The sequence below is a fragment of the Mya arenaria genome, chromosome 1, assembly GCF_026914265.1.
Source record: "Mya arenaria isolate MELC-2E11 chromosome 1, ASM2691426v1".
Classification (NCBI taxonomy): Eukaryota; Metazoa; Mollusca; class Bivalvia; order Myida; family Myidae; genus Mya; species Mya arenaria.
In genome coordinates, this window is record NC_069122.1 from 47,113,020 (window position 1) to 47,135,103 (window position 22,084).

Here is a 22,084-nt window from a genome sequence, read left to right on the forward strand (position 1 = left end):
AATGACGCGGTCACAACATAGGGTGACAATGTGTAGGTAAATCATGCAAGTCTAGATTCAATGACAAGGTCATACAATAGGGTGACCATTTGTAGGTAAGACATGCAAGTCTAGGTTAAATGACAAGGTCACAACATAGGGTGACCATGTGTAGGTAAGGCATGCAAGTCTAGGTTCAATAACAAGGTCACAACATAGGGAAACCATGTGTAGGTAAATCATGCAAGTCTAGGTTCAATGAAAAGGTCACAACATAGGGTGACATTGTGTAGGTAAGACATGCAAGTCTAGGTTCATTAACAAGGTCACAACATAGGGAAACCATGTGTAGGTAAGGCATGCAAGTCTAGGTTCAATAACAAGGTCACAACATAGGGAAACCATGAGAAGGTAAATCATGCAAGTCTAGGTTCAATAACAAGGTCACAACATAGGGTGACAATGTGTAGGTAAGACATGCAAGTCTAGGTTCAATAACAAGGTCACAACATAGGGTGACATTGTGTAGGTAAGACATGCAAGTCTAGGTTCATTAACAAGGTCACAACATAGGGAAACCATGTGTAGGTAAGGCATGCAAGTCTAGATACAATGACAAAGTCACAACATAGGGAGACCATGTGTAGATTAATCATGCAAGTTTAGGTAATATGACAAGGTCACAACATAGGGTGACCATGTGTAGGTAAAATACACATGTCAAGGTTCAATGTCAATGTCACAACATAGGGAGACCATTTGTAGGTTAAGACATGCATGTCTAGGTTCAATGTCAAGGCCACAACATAGGTAGACCTTTGTAGTTAAGACATGCAAATCTTGGTTTAATGTTAGGGTCATAAAATAGCTTTACTTTGTGTAGGTAAAACATACAAGTATAGATTCATTGACAAGGTCACAACATAGGGAGACCATGCATAGGTAAGACATGCATGTCAAGGTTACAATATAGGGAGACCATGTGTAGGTAAAACAAGCAAGTCTAGGTTCAATGTCAAGGTCACAACATAGGGACACAATATGCAAGTTTTATTGTTCAAAATTGAGATCATAACAAAGGGACACCATGTTTTGATACTACATGCAAGTCTAAGTTCATAGTCAGAACATGGGGAAAGCATTTGTAGGTACGACACACTAATCTAGGTTTAATAGCAAGGTCACAACATGGGCCGACCACGTGCAGGTGCGTCAGCAAGTCAAGGTTCAAAGTCACAACATAAGGAGACCATGTGTAGGTAAGACACCAAAGTCTTGAGGTTCAATGCAAAAGTAACAAGCTGGATTTTGAAATCATAATTGGTGCAAACTTTTGTTGAAATGGAAGGACTATTTATGTCGAACCATGACTAGCACCATGATTGATTTATCAGTTGGTGGAAGGTGATATTTTTCTAAATGCTATGGATTTGCTTCAAGACAAGTTCATTCCTTCTAATATTCAAATAATCTGATATTTTCCCCTAATTTTGTTTTGATAAACCAAACAAGAAATGGATTTTTGGGATGATGTGTCAAAACTTATAAGTCAAGGGCTATAGGAACATTAACAAAGGAGTTTATTTCCTGAGCTACTAGTGATACTGGAAAATGGCCGAAACTATAACCCAATAAAAAGTAAACTTGGTACAGCGCGCCGGAATGCTGAAGATCAAGGTCACTGTATTTTTAACAGGCAATACTTAGTCAAAAAAGTGTCATTGACTATCAGTTACTGAGGCAGTTTACCTTATGTTCAAACTTTACCTAGACAGAATGCCCTAAAACACTGTCATCCAGCTCTATCGTGTTTGGAAATTAAATACTAAGTTATTGTCTGCACATGATATAAACCTATTTTTTCAATGAAAAAGGAGCATAACTCGAAGTTACTGCGGAAATTGACCTTATGTTGATGGAGACATATTGCCATTAAATGCTGTCACCTAAGTTTCATCAAGCCAGAGTACACCTAAAGGTATACGTTCTGCTTTTAGTAGGGGTTCAAACATCTGATCATTATCAACCCTTAAAAATAAGCCAAGGGTTAGGATTACCCCTTTTGCAATAGTTTGCAGTCATTTTATGGTACTTCCTACTGTTTTTGATGCAAATATCTGAGCCTATACAATCTTTACAACTGTATTTGTAACTATAGTCCAAAGTTAAAAGCTCTAAATCCGGCTTTCAGGATTAATCCTGATCCCTAGAACCCGTGTAAGGCTACCCAAAAAGCAGGTCCTCCTCAGCTGCAATACCAACCATACATGTACCTTTTTTTCATTACAAACCAACCTACCTCTTTGTAGAATGATTATAGGTACAAAATAATTTGCTTTTTTTTCAGTAGCCCAATACTGTTTTATATAGAACCACTTAACTTCACTTGTACAAAATCTTTTAATAGTATCTATAAAACATCTTACAATGACTGATAAAATATCACACATACATTTCGTACTCATGTACAACTAAAAATCATTATTCTTTGAAAGAAAAAACCAGAACATTTGCTACTGTAAAAACATTAAAGGTGTCTTGATGGCAATTTTTGAAAGGACGTAAATGTTAAATTCACTAAGTTTCCTCTATTTGTAATATATATATATGTATTCCACATTTATGAGAACAATGTGAATTAAATAGAACTACAATACAAATATAAATGCAGAGGTGCAAAAACTGTAAATGATCTCAGTTATACAAAATGGGTCACAAATATCAATAAAACAAACAGCATGATGATCATAATCAAACAGATGTAATAGATTTCCTATCAAAACACGGAACTTTCATTTTTCGACTTCGAGCAATCTACATGAACACAGCTCAGTAGTTAACCCAATAATTTTTATCAATGTGACTGTGCCTTATATGATCAAAACACAAGTATGGTCATTGTTTGTTGGATTAAATCACCAGTCTATCTACGACCTCGTTCAGGATTCAAATTTTCCCAGAATATCTGTATCCCGGAAAAGGAAGTATTCCTGAAACACAGACAACAGTGAAAAATGATTAATAAATGAAAATAATAGTACACAGCAAGGCTCACAATGACAGAATTAATCCCTCTGCTTGTACATGTATGCATTTTGAACCATGACTTCTCTACTTGGTACTAAGCTAGGGTAGATGCACAAAAGAATATTAATTTCAATGCATTTGAATGTTGATCTCATTTTACTTAAATAATCAAAACAAAAAAGCATATAATTTGAGTACAGATTAAATAAAAAAGCTTTTATTCATTGAGTTTCAATGAATAGCTAAGTCGCAACATATTCTTAAGTGAAAAAAGTGCCAAAATATCACTAATATTTTCTTTTTAATATCTGAACATAAATCGTTTATATATATATATATTTAAATCATAAATGCTTTTTTTTAATAATCCATTTAAATTAAAAAGACCCTTTTGAGCATCTAGCTTGACTCTGTACCTTTACATTTGAATGCTTTAGACAATCCTTTTTTTTTTGGTTCTTTATCCAGAGGGCTATGAAAGACATCGAGATATATATATGTCATTGCTCATTGATTTGACCTCCTATGGAATCAGACTTATAAATTGAAGATAAAATGAGACAATCACTGGACAATAGTCTGTTACCTACATTTCATTTGAAACCTGTGATAATAGACATTTAAGTTAACAAAAATAATCATCTACAGCTCTGAAATGGCATGTAAAACAAGTTACCTGCTCTTCAATGTTGACCTTGGTGCCGCCATATTCAGGCAGCAGAACTTTATCACCTACTCCAACACTCACTGGTACCATGGAACCATCATCCTGAAATTCCAAGACATTCTCTAGCTGTTTACCTTTGAATCTTAATTAATTGCAATGACTATACTGCAATAATTTTATACTAAAACTTCCAACTCACCATATTCTACTAATTTCACCAGACTAGTTCCTGATTCCAGGAGTATGTAGTACTGAAATTCTTGTCCTCAAGCATTACCTGATTCGTGTTACATTATATTTCTTAAACCCAAATCGCTAATGAATAATAGGCATTAATTTTGTCAAAGGTTATCAATGTGACCAGTGACTAGTGCTTCCTTCTGTTGTTAAACAGTTGCGAATATTCATTTTCAGGTTGTTTAATATTATGTTAATTAGTGACAAGCAAACCAATTATACAGTCTTATAGCATATATGTAAAAGGCTAACCTTCCTACGCCCTGACCCAATTGCGACCACGGTGGCCTCCAGAACTTTTCCTTGTGCCTTCTCGGGTATCATCAACCCAGACTTAGTCTTCATTTCAGGGGCAAACCTTTCAACAAGAACACGATCAAACATAGGCAGGAATTTCTTGAATGCTCGGGCCTGAAAATAGTGCACAGAACAATTATATGTAAACATCCAGTCCCAATTTTTTTTATTGTTCGAATCCATTTCAGAGCGGGCTTACCAGCAAGGTCCCGTAGAAAAAGATATAATTAAAGGCAATATTAGTCAGAAATAAAATTTACTTGGAACATTTTGTGTTAGTTCATGGGCATGGCCATTAATGTCTTGTAACATAAACATGCATTGTGAATTTGTATATTGTCACTCAAAGTTTCATGTTAAAATCAGTAACAGTTATTAAACAAAAGCCAAGTTTAAGTTTTATGGCCAAACTATCAGGGTCATAGCCAAAGTTAAGCTGCTTATGGATATCTTAACATATTGCCAATATAGCAGCGTAGAAATAAAAAGAAATGATCTTGAATGGTTTAATGCAAATTATGGATGAGGGTTGAATATTTTGCACTTAAATTATAATGATGAAACCAAGGCTATGAAAAATTGACAAGCTAAAAAGTTTTATTAAGTTATTACATCACGAACCTATAAACCATGGATTGGCAACTCTCATCTGTGTTAATGCGATTAGCTCAAACTCACCCGTGCAACTTGATTTCATTCTGAGATCTTACCATGTGGTCATATTCGAGACGTCGGACATATATACATGTAGGAAAACATTAATTAAAATTTACTCAAATGCGCAGTACTTTCATTTGAGTTGATAATAGTCCAATGCAGTCTGATTATAAACACAGTTATTAATTAAAATTAAATCTATAACGAACAAGGCATAACTGTGAGGTTGATTATAGGTATCTCCGTTTGAAGACGAACTGGCTTTAAAAGGACGACTATATGATCTCTAAATAATGATCGATACATCAATTATCCTAATTAATTATTAATTTAATAAGGCACATATTAAGTCTAGTCTAAAATTATAGACGTGTTTTACGGGATTCTTCCAATCCCTAACGTCTAAACGTGAATGTGCAAAAAACGGGGGTGTTTTAAAAATATTGAAATTCTTTTTAGTGAAGTATTTTATGGTTGAAATTGATCATAAAGAGTTATATTCATATTTTACCATGCAAGTGAAATGCTATTTTGCACTAAACAAGCATTTAATGCATTAAAACAAGTTGTTTACCTTTCCAATAAAACGAAAGTTGACTGACACAGAAAACAATTATGCGAAGGGGAACCACTCGATACAATCGTAATAACTCGGCCTCCTCCGACAAAGCTTCGAGATAGACCTCGTTATACAATCGTAACAACTCGGCCATGGCCGAAATGTTCTGAGCGTTTTAAAACTGTGCCCTGAAGCCTTGCAGGTGCCCTTCATGTATATATCGTTATGTTTTGACAGAATGAAAAGAAGAAAAGCCGTCGAACTCAATTATAAGTTGGATATTTATTTTTTGTGTATGGAACTAATATAAAATAACATTATCTGGTAATATTTCTTGTTTTTATGATATTTTATAGACGCTATATGCTTTAACCCCGAATCCTGATCGGAACAACTACCCACATTTGATACTAAACAATTTGTACGTGAAGGATTTGCCATATCAAAAATCTAAAAAAAATCCGTCAACGTACAATTATTTGGACTAATATTAAGTCCTGATTAATACTTCGATAATTTGAGAAAATACAATAACGACAAACTACAAACATATTACATTCGACATGTCAGTGTTATAACATAATTATCAGCAGAGCCGACGGAAATAACTGAAGATCGCCGTTAATCACTGATCAGAGATATTTGCCGAGCGCGCTCTAAGGATTGTGGGTAAATTATTATTTCTTATCCTTTCACCGATATCGGGCAGTTGCCAATCCATGGTTTATAGCTTCGTGATTACATTATATATATTATTGCTATCGACAGTCTCAGTAATTTGAGTAAAACTAACAATGTCACTGTCCGGGAAAACTTCATATTTAATAATTATAATCGAACATATTTTAATGAAAAACAATAAATTTTCAGAACCACAACATTATCAATGTCCAGATAGCCTTAAATTTACCACTTTATGAATTAATTGCATGTGGTGTCGGTCAAGTTGGTGCGAATGACATTGATTACGAAAGCAATGACACATTATGCTCCAATGTTCTTTGTTCTAAATAAATATATACTGTAATAGAATGTTCTCTATTAAAAGCTATCATCACTTTCAAAAATAAAAAGTAAAAAAGCCACAACTCACCATTTTGATTCTGTATTTGGAGCTAGTGACTTGCAACTGACAGTTGAGAATTTTCTAGCGAGCACGTGGTTTTGCTTTGCCGGCGATATGACCTTGAAGGGGACTAGTTTTTAAAATAGGACAGGAAATCGAATTAAATGTTAATAATTATCAATAAGAAACGAATAAGTATAAAATATTATCAAATATAGTATAAATGTTTTAAGAGGCGGGTGTTAAAAGTAAAAATCCTAAATTATATGTTACTTTTTGTTCAAAATTAAAATTATTAATACTTCATCCCGGTCCTGACTTCGATTGCCCTAATTACGCATTTGCAAAACATTGAGTTGCGTCAGGAACAGATTTTAAACTATCGTAGATTGTCATTTCGAAATTATGCATGTTTTTATTAAGAAATATTACCAGCATAACATCGCTTGCGTTATTTGGAAGAATATTTGATAGTTCTCACTTTAATCCGAGGAAAGATCAGTGAGTTTTATATATGCGTTAGCATAAAGGTCAAAAGGTGAAAGTCATGATTTAGGTCATCCTTCTTCTGGAGAGTTCGTAATAACATCAGCACACATTTTCAACAAATATCTTTACTTCTTACATAATTTTAACTGAAGATCTTCTTATTTGTCGCCGAACTTAAAGCAATACGTCCAGGCAAGTATTTTACATTTATTTTAAATGCCAGTTGTATTGTAGAAACGTTAAGAAATAGCTTTTTGAACATGTAAACTAAATTTTACTTGAAGCACGTGTGTGGCAGCCACTACCTTGAGAATGGGCGTTCAGGAAAGTTTTTATCATTGGACATTTTTATGTCTCAATGCAATGCCACAATTCTCAACTGTTAATTTCATGCAAAATTATATAAAGAACTATTTAAGCTAATATTTAAAGTTAATTAACGAACTAGTTGATTAGTGTCACTTGCCAACCACAGGCATCTGAATCATTGTTTGTCACTAAAATATTGTTTAAAACCATTTTGGGTACATACAATGAGATAAACAACACATCTGAAGATATTTAGTGTCTTTGATATACAAAAAAGAAACAAGGTATGTAACTCAAAACTTACCCGATTTCACGGTAGAGTCCAGTTTTATGTAAATTTCTCAACCAACATATAAACAATCTACAGTGAACTCGACAGTTCCGGGTCAGTAAAGAAATAAACGAAGCGTGTCTGTTGAAAAGGAAACAATAGAAAAATTAAACTACATAAATTGATGAACAAATACTTAAACTAGACTCTGATGCTATGAAACACTTGTGTTTCTTTGTTGAAATGATTCATCAGTGTCTGCAAATGGAAGCTGTAAATATGACAGTTTCGGGTCGGACTCGTCACTTCCGGGTCACGTTAAAAATACACATTTCTAAAGGCAGGGGTAATCTCAAACAATGTTTATAATCAGCTGTGAGTAGGATTATTGGTCTCAGTAATTAGCAACACAACAGTTGTTAAAGGAACGGGTCATTTATTTAACATTTTCTTTGAAATTTAAAATTATAACACATTTATTATTAAACTACTGAAAAACAACAAAATATAACTGAATAAACGAACACATTATTCTCTTTACATTTCTCAGTAACTTTTCAAAGATAAATAAAAATAACTTGATGAACAACATCTTTAAATGTATAACTTCATAAAACAAGAAAAACACAATGGTATTTCAATATAGTAACATTATGTACATTTCTGTTTCTGTTTTTTTCGTTCTGAAAAAGTATTCTACTTTAATACAACCATCATTCCAGACCCATGATTCTACCAAAATGATGCATATTTTTTAAAAATGTTTAAACAACGAAAATAGGAAACTAGATACTATTTGCACTTATTAGTCTAGTATGAGATTACAGTATGCATTTAAAATAACCACTGCATTCCATACAGTTAAACTCATTATGGCACAAATTAGTATGCAAAACGATTGAAATTGTATAAATTAGCACTTTTTAACAGTGGTGTATCGTCACAAGCAATAAATCAATAGTAAACAGCTGTCAAAACCTATTTTGCAATGCGTTTACAATTTTGAGAATGTCCCTGATGCTGACCCGAAACTGTCACAGGCTAGCTAGGTCAAGGTATTTGCTGCATTTGTCAAACAAGTTTGACGATGCTAATAAAATTTATGACTCTTATTCAAAAGGAAATTACCTTAATAATAACATGTAAATTATACCTGGATTCCTTAAATTACCAAGACAAACATCGGTTTTTGTTGCGCCTTGTAAACAAAAATATCGCGCATACAGTTTATTTTTGGAACGCTCCAGTCACGCGTATCGTGATGACGACTTCCGGTTTTAAATGACAACATCCGAAATTAAATTGAAATTAGCGAACTGATTGGGAAATATGACTATATATTCAAATGATAAAAATCCTGTATTGTTTATGAATTATAAACATTTTGTTCTCGATATGACCCGGAACTGTCGATGACCCGGAACTGTCGAGTTCACTGTATTTTTAAATTAGTGACATGGAAAGAAGAGTCAATTTCCTTTAAAATGGTGTGAGATATGTTGGTATAACTATATTGTCTTTAGACAAACAAGCATAATTCAATGTCTAATTCTCATGTTTTTCTTTAGTCGGAAAGAGTACAGCAAATTAAAATCTTCAATTTTCCCCGTGTAAACAGTACTGAACACAGACCTATTAACGTTATTTTATGCTTCAGTGTACAGATAAATTAATTCCATGCCATAATATCACGAAAAGACTAACATCACAATGTTAGAAACAACTGTATCAGTCTTTAAACTAAATCCTCTTTAAATTTCGTAGGCACCCGGCCATTTTACCGACAAGCGCCCAGATGATGTCATTGACATGTACATTTAACATCTTTGTACCGGCTTGAATGTGAGCCACACAAGCTTGGATGGGTCAAATACTCTTCTTTGGAGGTTGATCAGAAACATCTGAGCGCTGTCAGGAAAATGTCCGCCTCAAACAAAATTGTAAAGTGGATTTAATTTAAAGACTGATACGGTACTTTCTTAAAACTGTGGTGTTAGTCTTATTGTGATATAAAGGAATGAAATTAATTTATCTGTACACTGAAGTATAAAATAACTTTAATAGGTCTGTGTTTAGTACTGTTTACACGGGTAAAAAATGAAGATTTTAATTTGCTGTACTCTTTCCGACTAAAGAAAAACATGAGAATTTGACATTGAATTATGCTTGTTTGTCTAAAGACAATATAGTTATACCAACATATTGCACACCATTTTAAAGGTAATTGACTCTTCTTTCCATGTCACTTATTTAAAAATGGATTGTTTATATGTTGGTTGAGAAATTTACATAAAACTGGACTCTACCGTGAAATCGGGTAAGTTTGAGTTACATACCTTGTTTCTTTTTTGTATATCAAAGACACTAAATATCTTCAGATGTGTTGTTTATCTCATTGTATGTACCCAAAATGGTTTTAAACAATATTTTAATGACAAACAATGATTCAGATGCCTGTGTTGCCAACCACTCTTTTGCAGACATTCAATGATTTATACATAGAAGAGATTACCTTTGTCTGGTATCAGCAACGTCTGGGTTGTAACTGGCCTGTGCACCATCGGAATTTAAAATAAATTGGCCTAAATGTATATGTTACCCACAAAATGCCAGCATGTCGCAACACCCATGTCTGTTAGTCAAAGGTCAAGATCCCACTTGGGGGTCATTGTTAAATTGCTTTGTTTATATTTGTTTTATACCACAATTTTTTTTTATACTGCTTCAATGCTTATTTAAAACATATTCTTTACCCTAACTTAAAACTTTCCTTTTTACAGAATGTATCGTCTTGCACCAATTACCCGTCTTGTAGCCACTCAACGCATGTCTCTCGTGCGTGGATATGCTAAGGACATTAAGTTTGGAGGGGAGGCTAGAGCCTTGATGTTACAGGGAGTTGACATACTTGCAGATGCAGTGGCGGTAACGATGGGTCCAAAGGTAGTTATTTGAAATATAAGATAAAGTTTATGTTGACCAAGTTGTTTAAATTTTAGACAACAAGACAATTGATACCAGTTGGAGAGTAAATCTGGGACTCTTTTAACAAAAATTGATGATACCTTTCTAATCTGTTTAAAAATTTGATACTTTTTTTCTAAGCAGTAAACTTCAGCTTATTTTAAAATAGACAAGAAAATATGCTAGATACTGAAGGCTGTCTGTATTGCCATATCACATAAATTCTATTGTTGTGTACTATAAGTACTATACCTTTTTGTATAGATGTATTGCTCATGTTGTCGCATAAAGTGGCCGGAGATATTCATTAAATAGTACCTGAGACTTGTACAGACAGGTAAAAAACTGATGGCTATCTTTCTTACAAGGCCATCTGGGGGAATTTGTCACATCTCTTGTTTACCAATGTTTGCAGTTATGACATTGTGATCTTGGCCAAAACCTAAAAATCATAGTAAAATAACCTTAAAAAATTTAAACAGTCTACAGTATGATCTTCCAGGGCCTTTTTCATAACAGTTGGAAAGGTGCTATTTCAAATATTGTTAGGGAAATAATTCTTTTTAAAAGGAGTTTGTAAAAATTGGTAAAAATATACTTAAATTTTGGATTGAGAAGAAGCTGAATTTCAGCATCTGGTTAAGACGGTGAAATGACTCTGACTTTCCATTCGCTGAATTTCAGTATCTGGTTAAGACGGTGAAATGACTGTCTTTCCATTCAATTTATTTATGCATAGTTTTTATGTAATTTTCCAGGGCCGCAATGTGATCCTGGAGCAAAGCTGGGGAAGTCCTAAGATTACCAAAGATGGCGTCACAGTGGCCAAAGGCATCGACTTGAAGGTTACTGGTTGTTTCATTTGATTTCCTCACCTTTAACTTATGTCCCTGTTGATGACATAATATATCTGTTTTTCAGCAATGCACAATTACAGCATCACGTGGCCATTGGCACCAGCCAAAAGATTGCTGTTTATTTCATTTCTTATGTTTAATCGATTCTCTCTGGCTTTATATATTTATTTTTTTTGATTGATTTAGATAGTTGGATTATTTAAAATATTGTATAAACAGAGTTACAGATAATGTTTTTTTTGTGAAAATACGCAATTAATATCATAGAACACTCGATGACTTAATAAAATTGGCGACTAGCAAAACGCATAAGAAAAGGCAGAATTTAAAATGGACGAGTTATGAATTAAGTAAAAGTGCTATTATTTGAATAGATAAATTAAGTAAAAGTGCTATTATTTGAATAGATAAATAATCCAATGATATTGTTTCAGGACAAATTCATGAATATTGGTGCAAAGCTAGTACAAGATGTTGCCAACAACACTAACGAGGAGGCCGGAGATGGGACAACTTCAGCTACTGTTCTTGCCCGCGCCATCGCCAAGGAGGGCTTTGACAAAATCAGCAAGGGAGCTAACCCCATTGAGATCAGAAAAGGTAGCAATGTTATTCAAGGTTTTAAGACAACACATATTAACTGTAGGTTATGTACATATACATGTTAAGTGTAGCTAAAGTACATGAATAGAAAGTCTAGTTGAGGTACACATATTGCCAGGTAAAAGACTTAAATTTCTGAAAGACTTAAATTTCTGATCATATGTATACAATATATTGCATGAATGTGTAATTTCAGAAGATTTGAAGATTTCAGAAGATTTGAAGAGGTAAAACTCGGCAAACTGTTGAATATTGTTATAATTGTTATAGGTGTTATGATGGCTGTAGATACAGTACTTGCTGAGCTGAAGAAAATGTCCAAGCCAGTAACCACACCTGAGGAAATTGCACAGGTAAGAAACACAAACACTGAAGTTATTAATTTATTTATTTTTTGCTCATTGCAAGTTGAACAATTAAGTTTTAATAGCCGCGCCAAAAGAACTTACTCAGATAGTTGGTACACATGACTACCGTTCTGGGTAGAATTGCCAGAAGTATTTTTCATTAATGGACATTTCATCTTACAAGTATTGTGCCCTTGAATATGAGTTTTCCACTTGGCTATATTGTAGTTTGTGGAGTGAACTACTCCTTGTCTAAGAGGTATCTCTCTTATACTTGTCATTACCACCAGGATCGGAAGTAGTGCCTACCTTTCATGACCTACGTCTATTTCATCTTACAGTTATTTTTATAACAACTGACAGGCTTTGTGTTTAACATTTCAATGTGGTTCCAGGTTGCCACAATCTCGGCCAATGGTGACAAATCAATCGGAGAGCTCCTCTCTGATGCCATGAAGAAGGTTGGACGGGACGGGGTCATTACCGTCAAGGTGAGCAGGGGAAATTTGAGAAAATATTGTTTTGTTATTTGTAAGGCCATCTTTAAAAACGGACTTACTGAATTGTTCAAACACATGAACAACTTTCACACTATCTTCCAACTTCTTAGGAGTAAATAAGTTTTTTTTTATATGCTGTTCTCCTGTTAAGAATAAGGTCCTCACTTATTCTGAAGGAAATAATTTCAAACTTTCTGTTGACAAAAGGTTGTATAAATATATATATGTAATTAAATATATATATGTAATTATGCCCCCCTTCGAAGAAGAGGGGTATATTGCTTTGCACAGGCATGTTGGTCGGTCCGTCGGTAGACCAAAGTTTGTCCGAGTGATAACTCAACAATTCCTGGATGTATGGTCATCAAACTTCACATGAAGGTTGGGCCTGACCAGTAGATGACCCCTATTGATTTTGGGGGTAATCGGGTCAAAGGTCAAGGTCACAGTGACCTTTAATAGTAAAATAATTTTAAAGCTTGTCCGAGTGATAACTCAACAATGCCTGCACCCATGGCCCTCAAACTTGACATGGAGGTTGGGCCTGACCAGTAGATGACCCCTATTGTTTTTGGGGTCATCAGGCCAAAGGTCAAGGTCACAGTGACCTTGAATGGTAAAAGGTTGTCCCGAGTGATAACGTGACAATGCCTGCACCCATGGCCCTCAAATTTGACTTGGAGGTTGGGCCTGACCGGGCCAAAGGTCAAGGTCACAGTGACCTTGAATAGTAAAAGGTTTTCCGATTGATAACTCGACAATGCCTGCACCCATGGCCCTCAAACTTGAATTGGAGAATTGGCCTGACCAGGAGATGACCCCTATGGTTTTTGGGGGTCATCTGGCCAAAGGTCAAGGTCACAGTGACCTGGAATGGTAAAAGGTTGTCCGAGTGATAACTCTACAATTGCTGCACCCATGGCCCTCAAACTTGACTTGGAGGTTGGGCCTGGCCAGAAGATGGTCCCTATTGATTTAAGGGGTCATTGGGCCAAAGGTCAAGGTCACAGTGACCTGGAATGGTAAAAGTTTATCCGAGTGATAACTTGACAATGGCTGCACCCATGGCCCTCAAACTTGATTTGGAGGTTGAGCCTGGCCAGAAGATTGTCCTTATTAATTTTAGGGGTCATTGGGCCAAAGGTCAAGGTCACAGTGACCTTGAATGATAAAAGGTTGTCCAAGTGATAACTCAACAATGCCTGCACCCATGGCCCTCAAACTTGACATGGAGGTTGGGCCTGACCAGTAGATGACCCCTATTGATTTTAGGGGTCAAAGGTCAAGGTCACAGTGACCTTGAAAGCAAACTCGACAATTCTTGGACCTATGGTCATCAAACTTGACATGAAGGTTGGGCCTGCCCAGTAGATGACCCCTATCGACTTTGGGGGTCATCAGGCCAAGGTCAATGTCACAGTAACCTTTAACGCAAAAAAGTTAACAAATCTTCCCCCACTGATATCTCAACAATGCCTGAACCACTGATCATTAAACTTGACATGGATGTTAAGCCTGACCAGTAGATCACCCTTATTGATTTTAGGATTCATAGAGCCAAAGGTCAAGGTCACAGTGATCTTGAATGGTAAAAGATTGTCCTAGTGATAACTCAACAATGCCTGAACCCATGGCCTTCAAACTTGACTTGGAGTTGCATCTGACTTGTAGATGACCCCTTATGATTTAAGGGGTCATCGGGTCAAAGGTCAAGGTCACAGTGACCTTGAACGAAAAAAACTTGTCTTGTGATAACTTGACAATGCCTGCACCCATGGCCCTCAAACTTGACATTTAGGTTCCTGGTGACCAGCTGATGACTCTGGATTTTGAGTTCATAGAGCCAAAGGTCATGACGGTCATAACACACTTTATCCTCACACTTTAATGGTCATAATCTTAAAACAGCAACAAATCAGCTGTCATTTCGGTCCATGCATATTTCATTTAATTGTCCCTATAATCCTGACAACATGGCGCTCAGGGGGGGCATAATGTTTGACAAACATCTCTTGTTATAATTAAAGCGCTATAATATTAAATGAATAATTCCAACAATTCCAACTACTTCAGTTTATACTTTCATAAGCGCAGTTTCCGTGTACATGCATTTGTGTGTGTGTGAATGATTTAATATTGAACTTGTAACACTTTCAGGATGGAAAAACCTTGAAAGATGAGTTGGAGCTGATTGAAGGAATGAAGTTTGATAGAGGCTACATTTCACCATATTTTATCAATTCTTCAAAGGGTAAACTTGAACACAATATAATATATATGTATAGTCCATATCTCTGCTTCAAATATTGTTGACTAATGCCCTTTATTTAATGAAAAAACGACAACGGATATCGGGATAAGCATTGACATTCACTCCATGGCGCTCTTATTTTGGTTATTTTGGTATATGCTAAAAGATAAATGTACTATGATAAAGATAAATGTACTATGATAAAATAATTGAATGAAGTTCAGATAGCAAACTTGTTCACTGATAATCGTATTTGAGTTTAATGGACTCCATAATAGTTATTACAAGTAGATTTTGAAGTTTGCAGCTTAGTGAAATTGATGAATGTTTTAACATGCAGCTCATCTGTTTATCTAAGGAAAAGAGTCTTGGTATTGTTATAACTCTGGTATCATCAGCCATGAGCTAGAAGTTCATATATTACTGAGAATGACTAGGTTTAGAATTTTCAAACTTAGTATGCATTTTGGTCATGGGCTGTAGATATTGGTTTTTGGATAAATAGGTCAGTGGTCAAGGTCACATTTAAGGTATATAAATATGTATATAAAATATGACCACTGCCAACAGGCAACACATTTGATTTACAGAATTCCAGTTTTTATTAAATTGAAAAATCATTGTTATAAATTTCAAACGTTTACCTATTTATACCATTTTATTCAGGAGCAAAGGTTGAGTACCAGGATGCACTTGTTCTACTGTGTGAGAAGAAAATCTCAAGCGTTCAGACAATTCTCCCTGCTCTTGAACTGGCAAACCAGGTGACTGTGCAAGATATCTTCTATTTATGTCAGAAAAATATGTATTAGTAATTCGAAAAATATGTTTTAAAGGATAACATATTTAAAGGAAGACAAACTTTAATTTTCACTTCACAACTTCATTAAATCTTCATCATTCTAGTAGTGGATTAAAGGTTAATAAATATAAGACAGTGAAAATTATTAAATAACAAAGCGTCTCTTGGCACATGTATTGTATATTTTTAATTGAAAACAATACTTTTGAGAGCTTAATGAGAAAGTTTATACTAGCAGAAGTTAGTAATTTATTTAAATCATGATTTCTTTCATTGTCTATTAATATTATAAAGAAAATAATTTACCTTAAAAGTACCTATTTTGGAGAGAGGATTGACAGTTTAAAAACTATCTTTCAAGTGTCCCTCTAGCTCGATCTCTGATTTTATGTACCCAAATGAATTGTAATCCCTTTTTTTTTACCAGGCCCGTAAACCTCTTGTGATTATCTCAGAGGATATGGAGGGGGAGGCACTCAGTACCCTTGTACTCAACAGGATCAAAGTTGGTCTGCAGGTATGTGCATATAGTGTTGGTTAAGTTCACCAAATTTTGAATTGATCTCGATCAACTTGTTTTAGCTCCATTGTAATTAGCTTGTGGCTTACCTCGCTTAATTTTTCTCCACTGCAGGTTGTATCTGTTAAAGCACCAGGCTTTGGAGATAACCGTAAAAACACACTACGAGACATGGCAGTCGCCACTGGAGGAGTTGTGTTCGGGGATGACGCCGACATGTTTAAACTGGAGGATATCCAAATGAACGACTTCGGACAAGTAGGGGAGGTCACTGTTACGAAAGATGACACAATGATGATAAAGGTCAGTAAAAAGTATAAAAATTGCTTTTCTATTGTTTTATTTGTGACCTTTAAGTAGCCGTTAAAAGATAAGTACCATGTTGTAACAGTTTTAATAGGACATTTTTTTTTTAAAGTATAGTTAAATGAAACAGGTGGTTATTAAAGCTAAGGAAAACTTAATTTTATCTTAGAATTATGTCAATTATGCAAACATAGAACTAACATATCAAAATTGTAATCAGAATTGGGATTGTTCATCTGATATTACACCTGCAATACCTGAACATTGTAATACTTGAATAAATGTGTGTACAATTATTATATGATAACAGATACAATGAATACTATTCAAATAAATATTTTATAGTATAATGTATCTATTAAACTCATATATATTTAATTATACTCCCGCTAACAAGTTTTGAACTGCGGTATATTAGAAGTTACAATATGGTTGGTCGGCAGTCGCTCTGTCTTTTGCAATAAGTTTGTCATTGTGGATCAAACTGCTTGTGCAGTTTTTTGACAGAATGTTCTGAATCTTGGTACAAATGCTCATCATGAGGTGTAAGCGTGCCGTAGATATTTTGGTCATTTGCTGCAAATTCATTTGTGTTATGGCCCTTGAATTGATTTATTCAAAATCAAACCTCACCACAGGGCAAAGGAGACTCAGCGGACGTTGAAAAGAGAATCCAGCAGATCAGAGATGAGATTGAACTATCTACATCAGAGTATGAAAAAGAAAAGATGAATGAACGACTTGCTAAACTCTCAAATGGCATTGCTGTCCTTAAGGTAAGAATTTCTTTTATATGATGTACTGATAAATAACACATCTATTCTCTTATGTTCTAGACATTAATAATAGGCTACAATTTTTTTTTGTAGTTTTTGTTGTTTACAAGCCAAAAATCAAATAAAGAAACATAAATGAAAAAGGAGGAAAACAGCCATTGTATTTGGCTGAAAAGTTTGTGGACCTTTTATATAAGAACATATATTTTGATATTAATTTATAACTACAAAAAGAATAGTAACCAGCAACTCATCTTAGTTTCAAAAAACGTCTCTATAAAACAAAAAGATTTGGTTTCTGTGACAACAGATTGGAGGCACCAGTGAGGTTGAAGTGAATGAGAAGAAAGATCGTGTGACAGACGCACTGAACGCTACAAAGGCTGCTGTGGAGGAGGGTATCGTTCCTGGGGGTGGCTGCGCTCTTCTTAGGTGTATTCCTGCTCTTGATGGGGTAGCTACAACAAACTCTGACCAGAAGACAGGTATGCGCTGGTGTTTATAGTTTGGCTTGTGTTTGGACTCTTGCAATGCTGTCTAGTGTTTTTAAACTTTATTGGTCTCGGCAACAATCTTGACCAGAGAACTGGTAAGATCCATATGAAGAACTAAACAAGCTGTTGTCTCAGGTAGCCAAGGGACTATATTTGCATGATTTTTGTGCCACTTTTTGATCTTATCGCTGGCAATTTTTTATTAGATGATCATGCTGGTCTATGGTGTTTTGGTGTTTTTGGTGGGGTTAAAGCAGCATTACTGTATATTTGTTTCTTTCCTCGTAAAATGATATAATCCGACATCCATTGTGTATCCTATAACCATTAAGTCTTACATCAGCATTGAGACTAGTGTTTTATTTACTTCCGAAACTAAGCATTGATGTGTTTTCTTAGGTGTGCATATTATCAGCAATACTCCCTGCACAGTCCATAAACTGTATCACAGGCATGAGCCTAGTGCTATACTGAAGAAGGTTACCCGTACGTCATAAACTAAATATATATATAGAAAGTGTTTTTTTTACATCTCAGGTGTGGATATCATCCGACGTGCTCTGCGTATCCCAGCACAGACCATAATCGCTAACACCGGCATTGAGCCTAGCGTTATACTGGAGAAAGTTATAGCCGAGCCGGACAACATGGGTTACGATGCACTAGAGGGCGAGATTACTGACCTTATGAAGAGAGGAATCATTGATCCCACCAAGGTTTATATTGTTTTACATGCTGTAGTGCAAAAAATCTGTCAAAATAAGGTTTCAGGTACATTTCTTGAATAGTGTGGATGGTTTAGATTGAAGATCGGTGTGTGGATTTAGGACTGCTCTCGGATAATTGAATAAAGTATACATTTAGTTCGGATTACCCGCCCCTACCTTCGGAATAGGCGCCGACCCTACCGTTTTTATAGTCAGTTTGAAAAAATATAGTCAGTTTGAAAAAAAAAATGAAAAACTAAAAAAAAAAATATATTTTTTTCTTCTTTTTTTTTAATGTATTTTCAATATGTAGTTTAAACCTTAAATGCTTATACAGAAGAAAGCTTTAACACCATTCTCCAATGATGAAAATGATATTCTTATATTTATTAAAGCCTAATAAAAAAAGCCTACCTACCCTACCTATTTTTGAGAAGGATGTAACCCTAACCAAACAATTTCTTTTTTAGGCATAGGGTGATTGTCTGTCGTCCGTCCGTTGTCATAATTTTCCTTAAAACAACTTTTTCTAAACCACTTGGAACATTTCAACCAAACTTCACAGGAATGTTTACTTGGGAGGTTCTCTTCCAGATTCCTTAAAAAGTGGGTAGATGAAGAACTCTGGTTGCCATGGCAACTAAATGACAATTAAATGATCCTCTAACAAATTTCTTCACTCCAAGTTGTTTCCTAAAAAAACGACCAACAGGGGGCAGGGCTACTTTTCCCTATATATGTCTAAATGGAAAACTACAAAAAATCTCGACAGGAACTGATGGCCCAATTTCAAAATAATTTCACCCTCTCTCAAAAGCCTTCACCCCATGTTGATTCATAAAAAAAACATTGTTGCCAGGTGCAGGGCTATTTACCACTATACGCCTATATGGAAAATCTTCTATTCAGAAACCTGATTGCAAAATATTTTCACAGAAATGTAACTTGGGTGCCCTTTTTTTTCTTTTTCTTTTTTTATAATTATTGTTTTAAAATCATTGAAGGTACCAACTTCAAACTTCATGAGCTTATTCACAGCAAATTGTGATTTTTTGTGAAGAGTTATTCAACTCTAAACCTAGATATTGTAAGAGCATTTTGTATCTTTTTAAACTAACACATATTTGTCATGTTTTTACATGCCTGTTTAAAAAAACTGGACGTGTAATAGTTCCACCTACAGTGTATGGGAGGGCAGACAGGCACTATCTACATGTAGTACGTTGTCTGATCAATAACTTTAGAACCCTTTGTCCAATCATGACCAAATTTGGTCAGAATGTGTATGGATGTGTTTTGATAACTAGCAAATTTGCTGTACCCACCCGAGAGTTATTGCCCTTTAATTACAAAAAAATCTTAAAATTGCTCTTGTCCTATCAATAACTTTTTAAGCATTTGTCCAATCATCACCAAATTTGGTCAGAATGTGAATGGGCATAATTCCTCAGATGCTGTTATTGGCCTTTAATTATCAAAATGTCTAAAGCAGTAAGTTTTACTCAGCTGAGCACTATAGGGCATTCTTGGCCCTCTTGTTTAGTTATATACACGGTGACGTTATTTCCAAATGAATCTTGGTAAGAAATGAATGATTTGACAATGAATCTGAATACATTTATATATATATTATTTCATCAACTATTTGACTTGTTATTCATACATGTACAACAATCTGAATAGTTTATCTCAATTTTCTAGGTTGTCCGAACAGCATTGCTAGACGCAGCTGGAGTCGCATCTCTTCTTTCCACAGCTGAGTGCGTGGTTACAGAAATGCCTAAGGAAGAGAAAGAGATGCCGATGGGAGGTGGAATGGGTGGTATGGGTGGTATGGGGGGAATGGGAGGGGGCATGTTCTGAAGTGGGAAAACCCTAGAAAAATAAAATAGATATTGTGATGCTATATATATAGAAATCTGGAAAACCAGAAAATCATGGAAAACCAGGTGTGATATCTATGAAAATAAGGGGACTGGAGAAAACAAAACTGAACATAGAGGAACAAAAGGTGGGGACTCGTTATGTGTTCAAGTTATTGTTCTGGACATATGAACTACACAGTTGCTCTCGATTTCTACGATATTAATTGATAACTGTGAACTTATTGCTAGTTTTTAGAGATAATATTTATGAATGGATGTATTCACCAGAGTTAATAAAGGAGTTATTTAAAAAATCAACAACAGAAGACAGAAAACTTGATCAAAACTTAAATCCATTGTAACCAACTCATTTCATATGCACCATCATTGCCATTATTTTGTGTATTTGTTACATGATTATGTTAGTGATTGACTGTGTTTGTTATAGAATAGATGCATGTTTTATTACACTTGTTTAATACTACAATTCTACATTCGAGGATAGCTGAAATATTGGAAAAGTTGAATATTTGCAAGGTTATCAAAATGTGTTAATAATTAGTATTTATAGTGTAGATTTCAATTTTCCTTTTTTTAGTGGCATTAAATGTAATTTATATGTATGTGGAAATAACATCTTCCAATTTTGCTTTGGTCATATTTTGTCATACAATTCACGTAAAAATCTAGTTAGTTTGACAACATGGGTTGTAGTATAATTGTCAGTATGATTTTAAATGGTTAGGTCAAATTTACAAATGCTGTAGTAGTCTTTATTTCAGAAAAACAACAAAATGCTGTCAGATAGTTGCTACCTTTGGCAAATCCTGCTGAGTTTTATTCAATGTATACAGGTACCCATCCCATTGGTCAATTTTGTCATATTTTGTGTTAAATATGTAATGACCAATTAAGTAAAATTGAGATAATTACTGATGTACTTTTTGTATGCACATTGGCTCAAATGCTGGATCATAAATGTTTTTGAATGATTTTATATTAAAATATGAGTTTTGAAGTTGACTTGTATTTGTATTATTTCACCTGTATGTGTGTTGGTCGGATGGTTTTTCGGTAGACCATGTCTTGTCTGCACAATTACCCTAGAGCTGTTTAAAGTAGGGCTAACTTCAATGGTAGGTTGCCCTGAACTAGTAGATGACCCCTAGTGATTAGGTAAGTAGGTCATGGTCACGGTTAACCGAGTTGTATGCTAACTTACCGCGCTAGTTCCCTGGACTAGTAGATGACCCCATTGTATTTTTGTGTCAGAAGGTCATGGTCAACAGTATTAGGTTAGGACCATCTAATTTCGGTGATAGGCTGCCGTTGACTTGTTGAATAAGCTTGTTTCATATATATAATTAGCTGAACCAATTGGTGTACTGTTTTAAACGTTTGATGTTGCCCGATTAACGTCAAAATATGATGTCATGATTAGAGTATCGACGCTGGAGACCGTCGACCGTACATTTTGTTGTAGATCAATCGCTAAGTGACATAACATTTGTGGAATTTGGCTTACGCATTGGTC

General features: G+C 34.9%; 2 protein-coding genes across 2 annotated transcripts; one reads left to right on the plus strand and one right to left on the minus strand.

Annotated features, from left to right (window-relative positions):
* Positions 1-2,365: 2,365 nt before the first annotated feature.
* LOC128230875 (10 kDa heat shock protein, mitochondrial-like) lies at positions 2,366-9,307 on the minus strand. Its single transcript, XM_052943306.1, has 6 exons — positions 9,191-9,307; positions 7,592-7,699; positions 6,517-6,619; positions 4,163-4,321; positions 3,683-3,775; positions 2,366-2,969 (listed from the first exon to the last, which is right to left on the minus strand). Exons 3-6 carry the CDS (start codon positions 6,517-6,519, stop codon positions 2,919-2,921), a joined length of 306 nt encoding a protein of 101 aa, XP_052799266.1. The 5' UTR covers positions 6,520-6,619; positions 7,592-7,699; positions 9,191-9,307; the 3' UTR covers positions 2,366-2,918.
* On the plus strand, positions 7,021-21,573 carry LOC128230865 (60 kDa heat shock protein, mitochondrial-like). The gene is made up of 14 exons (XM_052943300.1): positions 7,021-7,170; positions 10,339-10,501; positions 11,281-11,367; positions 11,814-11,979; positions 12,253-12,335; positions 12,725-12,820; positions 14,987-15,080; positions 15,747-15,844; positions 16,310-16,399; positions 16,517-16,705; positions 17,347-17,484; positions 17,795-17,969; positions 18,516-18,694; positions 20,387-21,573. Exons 2-14 carry the CDS (start codon positions 10,340-10,342, stop codon positions 20,546-20,548), a joined length of 1,719 nt encoding a protein of 572 aa, XP_052799260.1. The 5' UTR covers positions 7,021-7,170; position 10,339; the 3' UTR covers positions 20,549-21,573.
* The last annotated feature ends 511 nt before the right edge of the window (positions 21,574-22,084 follow it).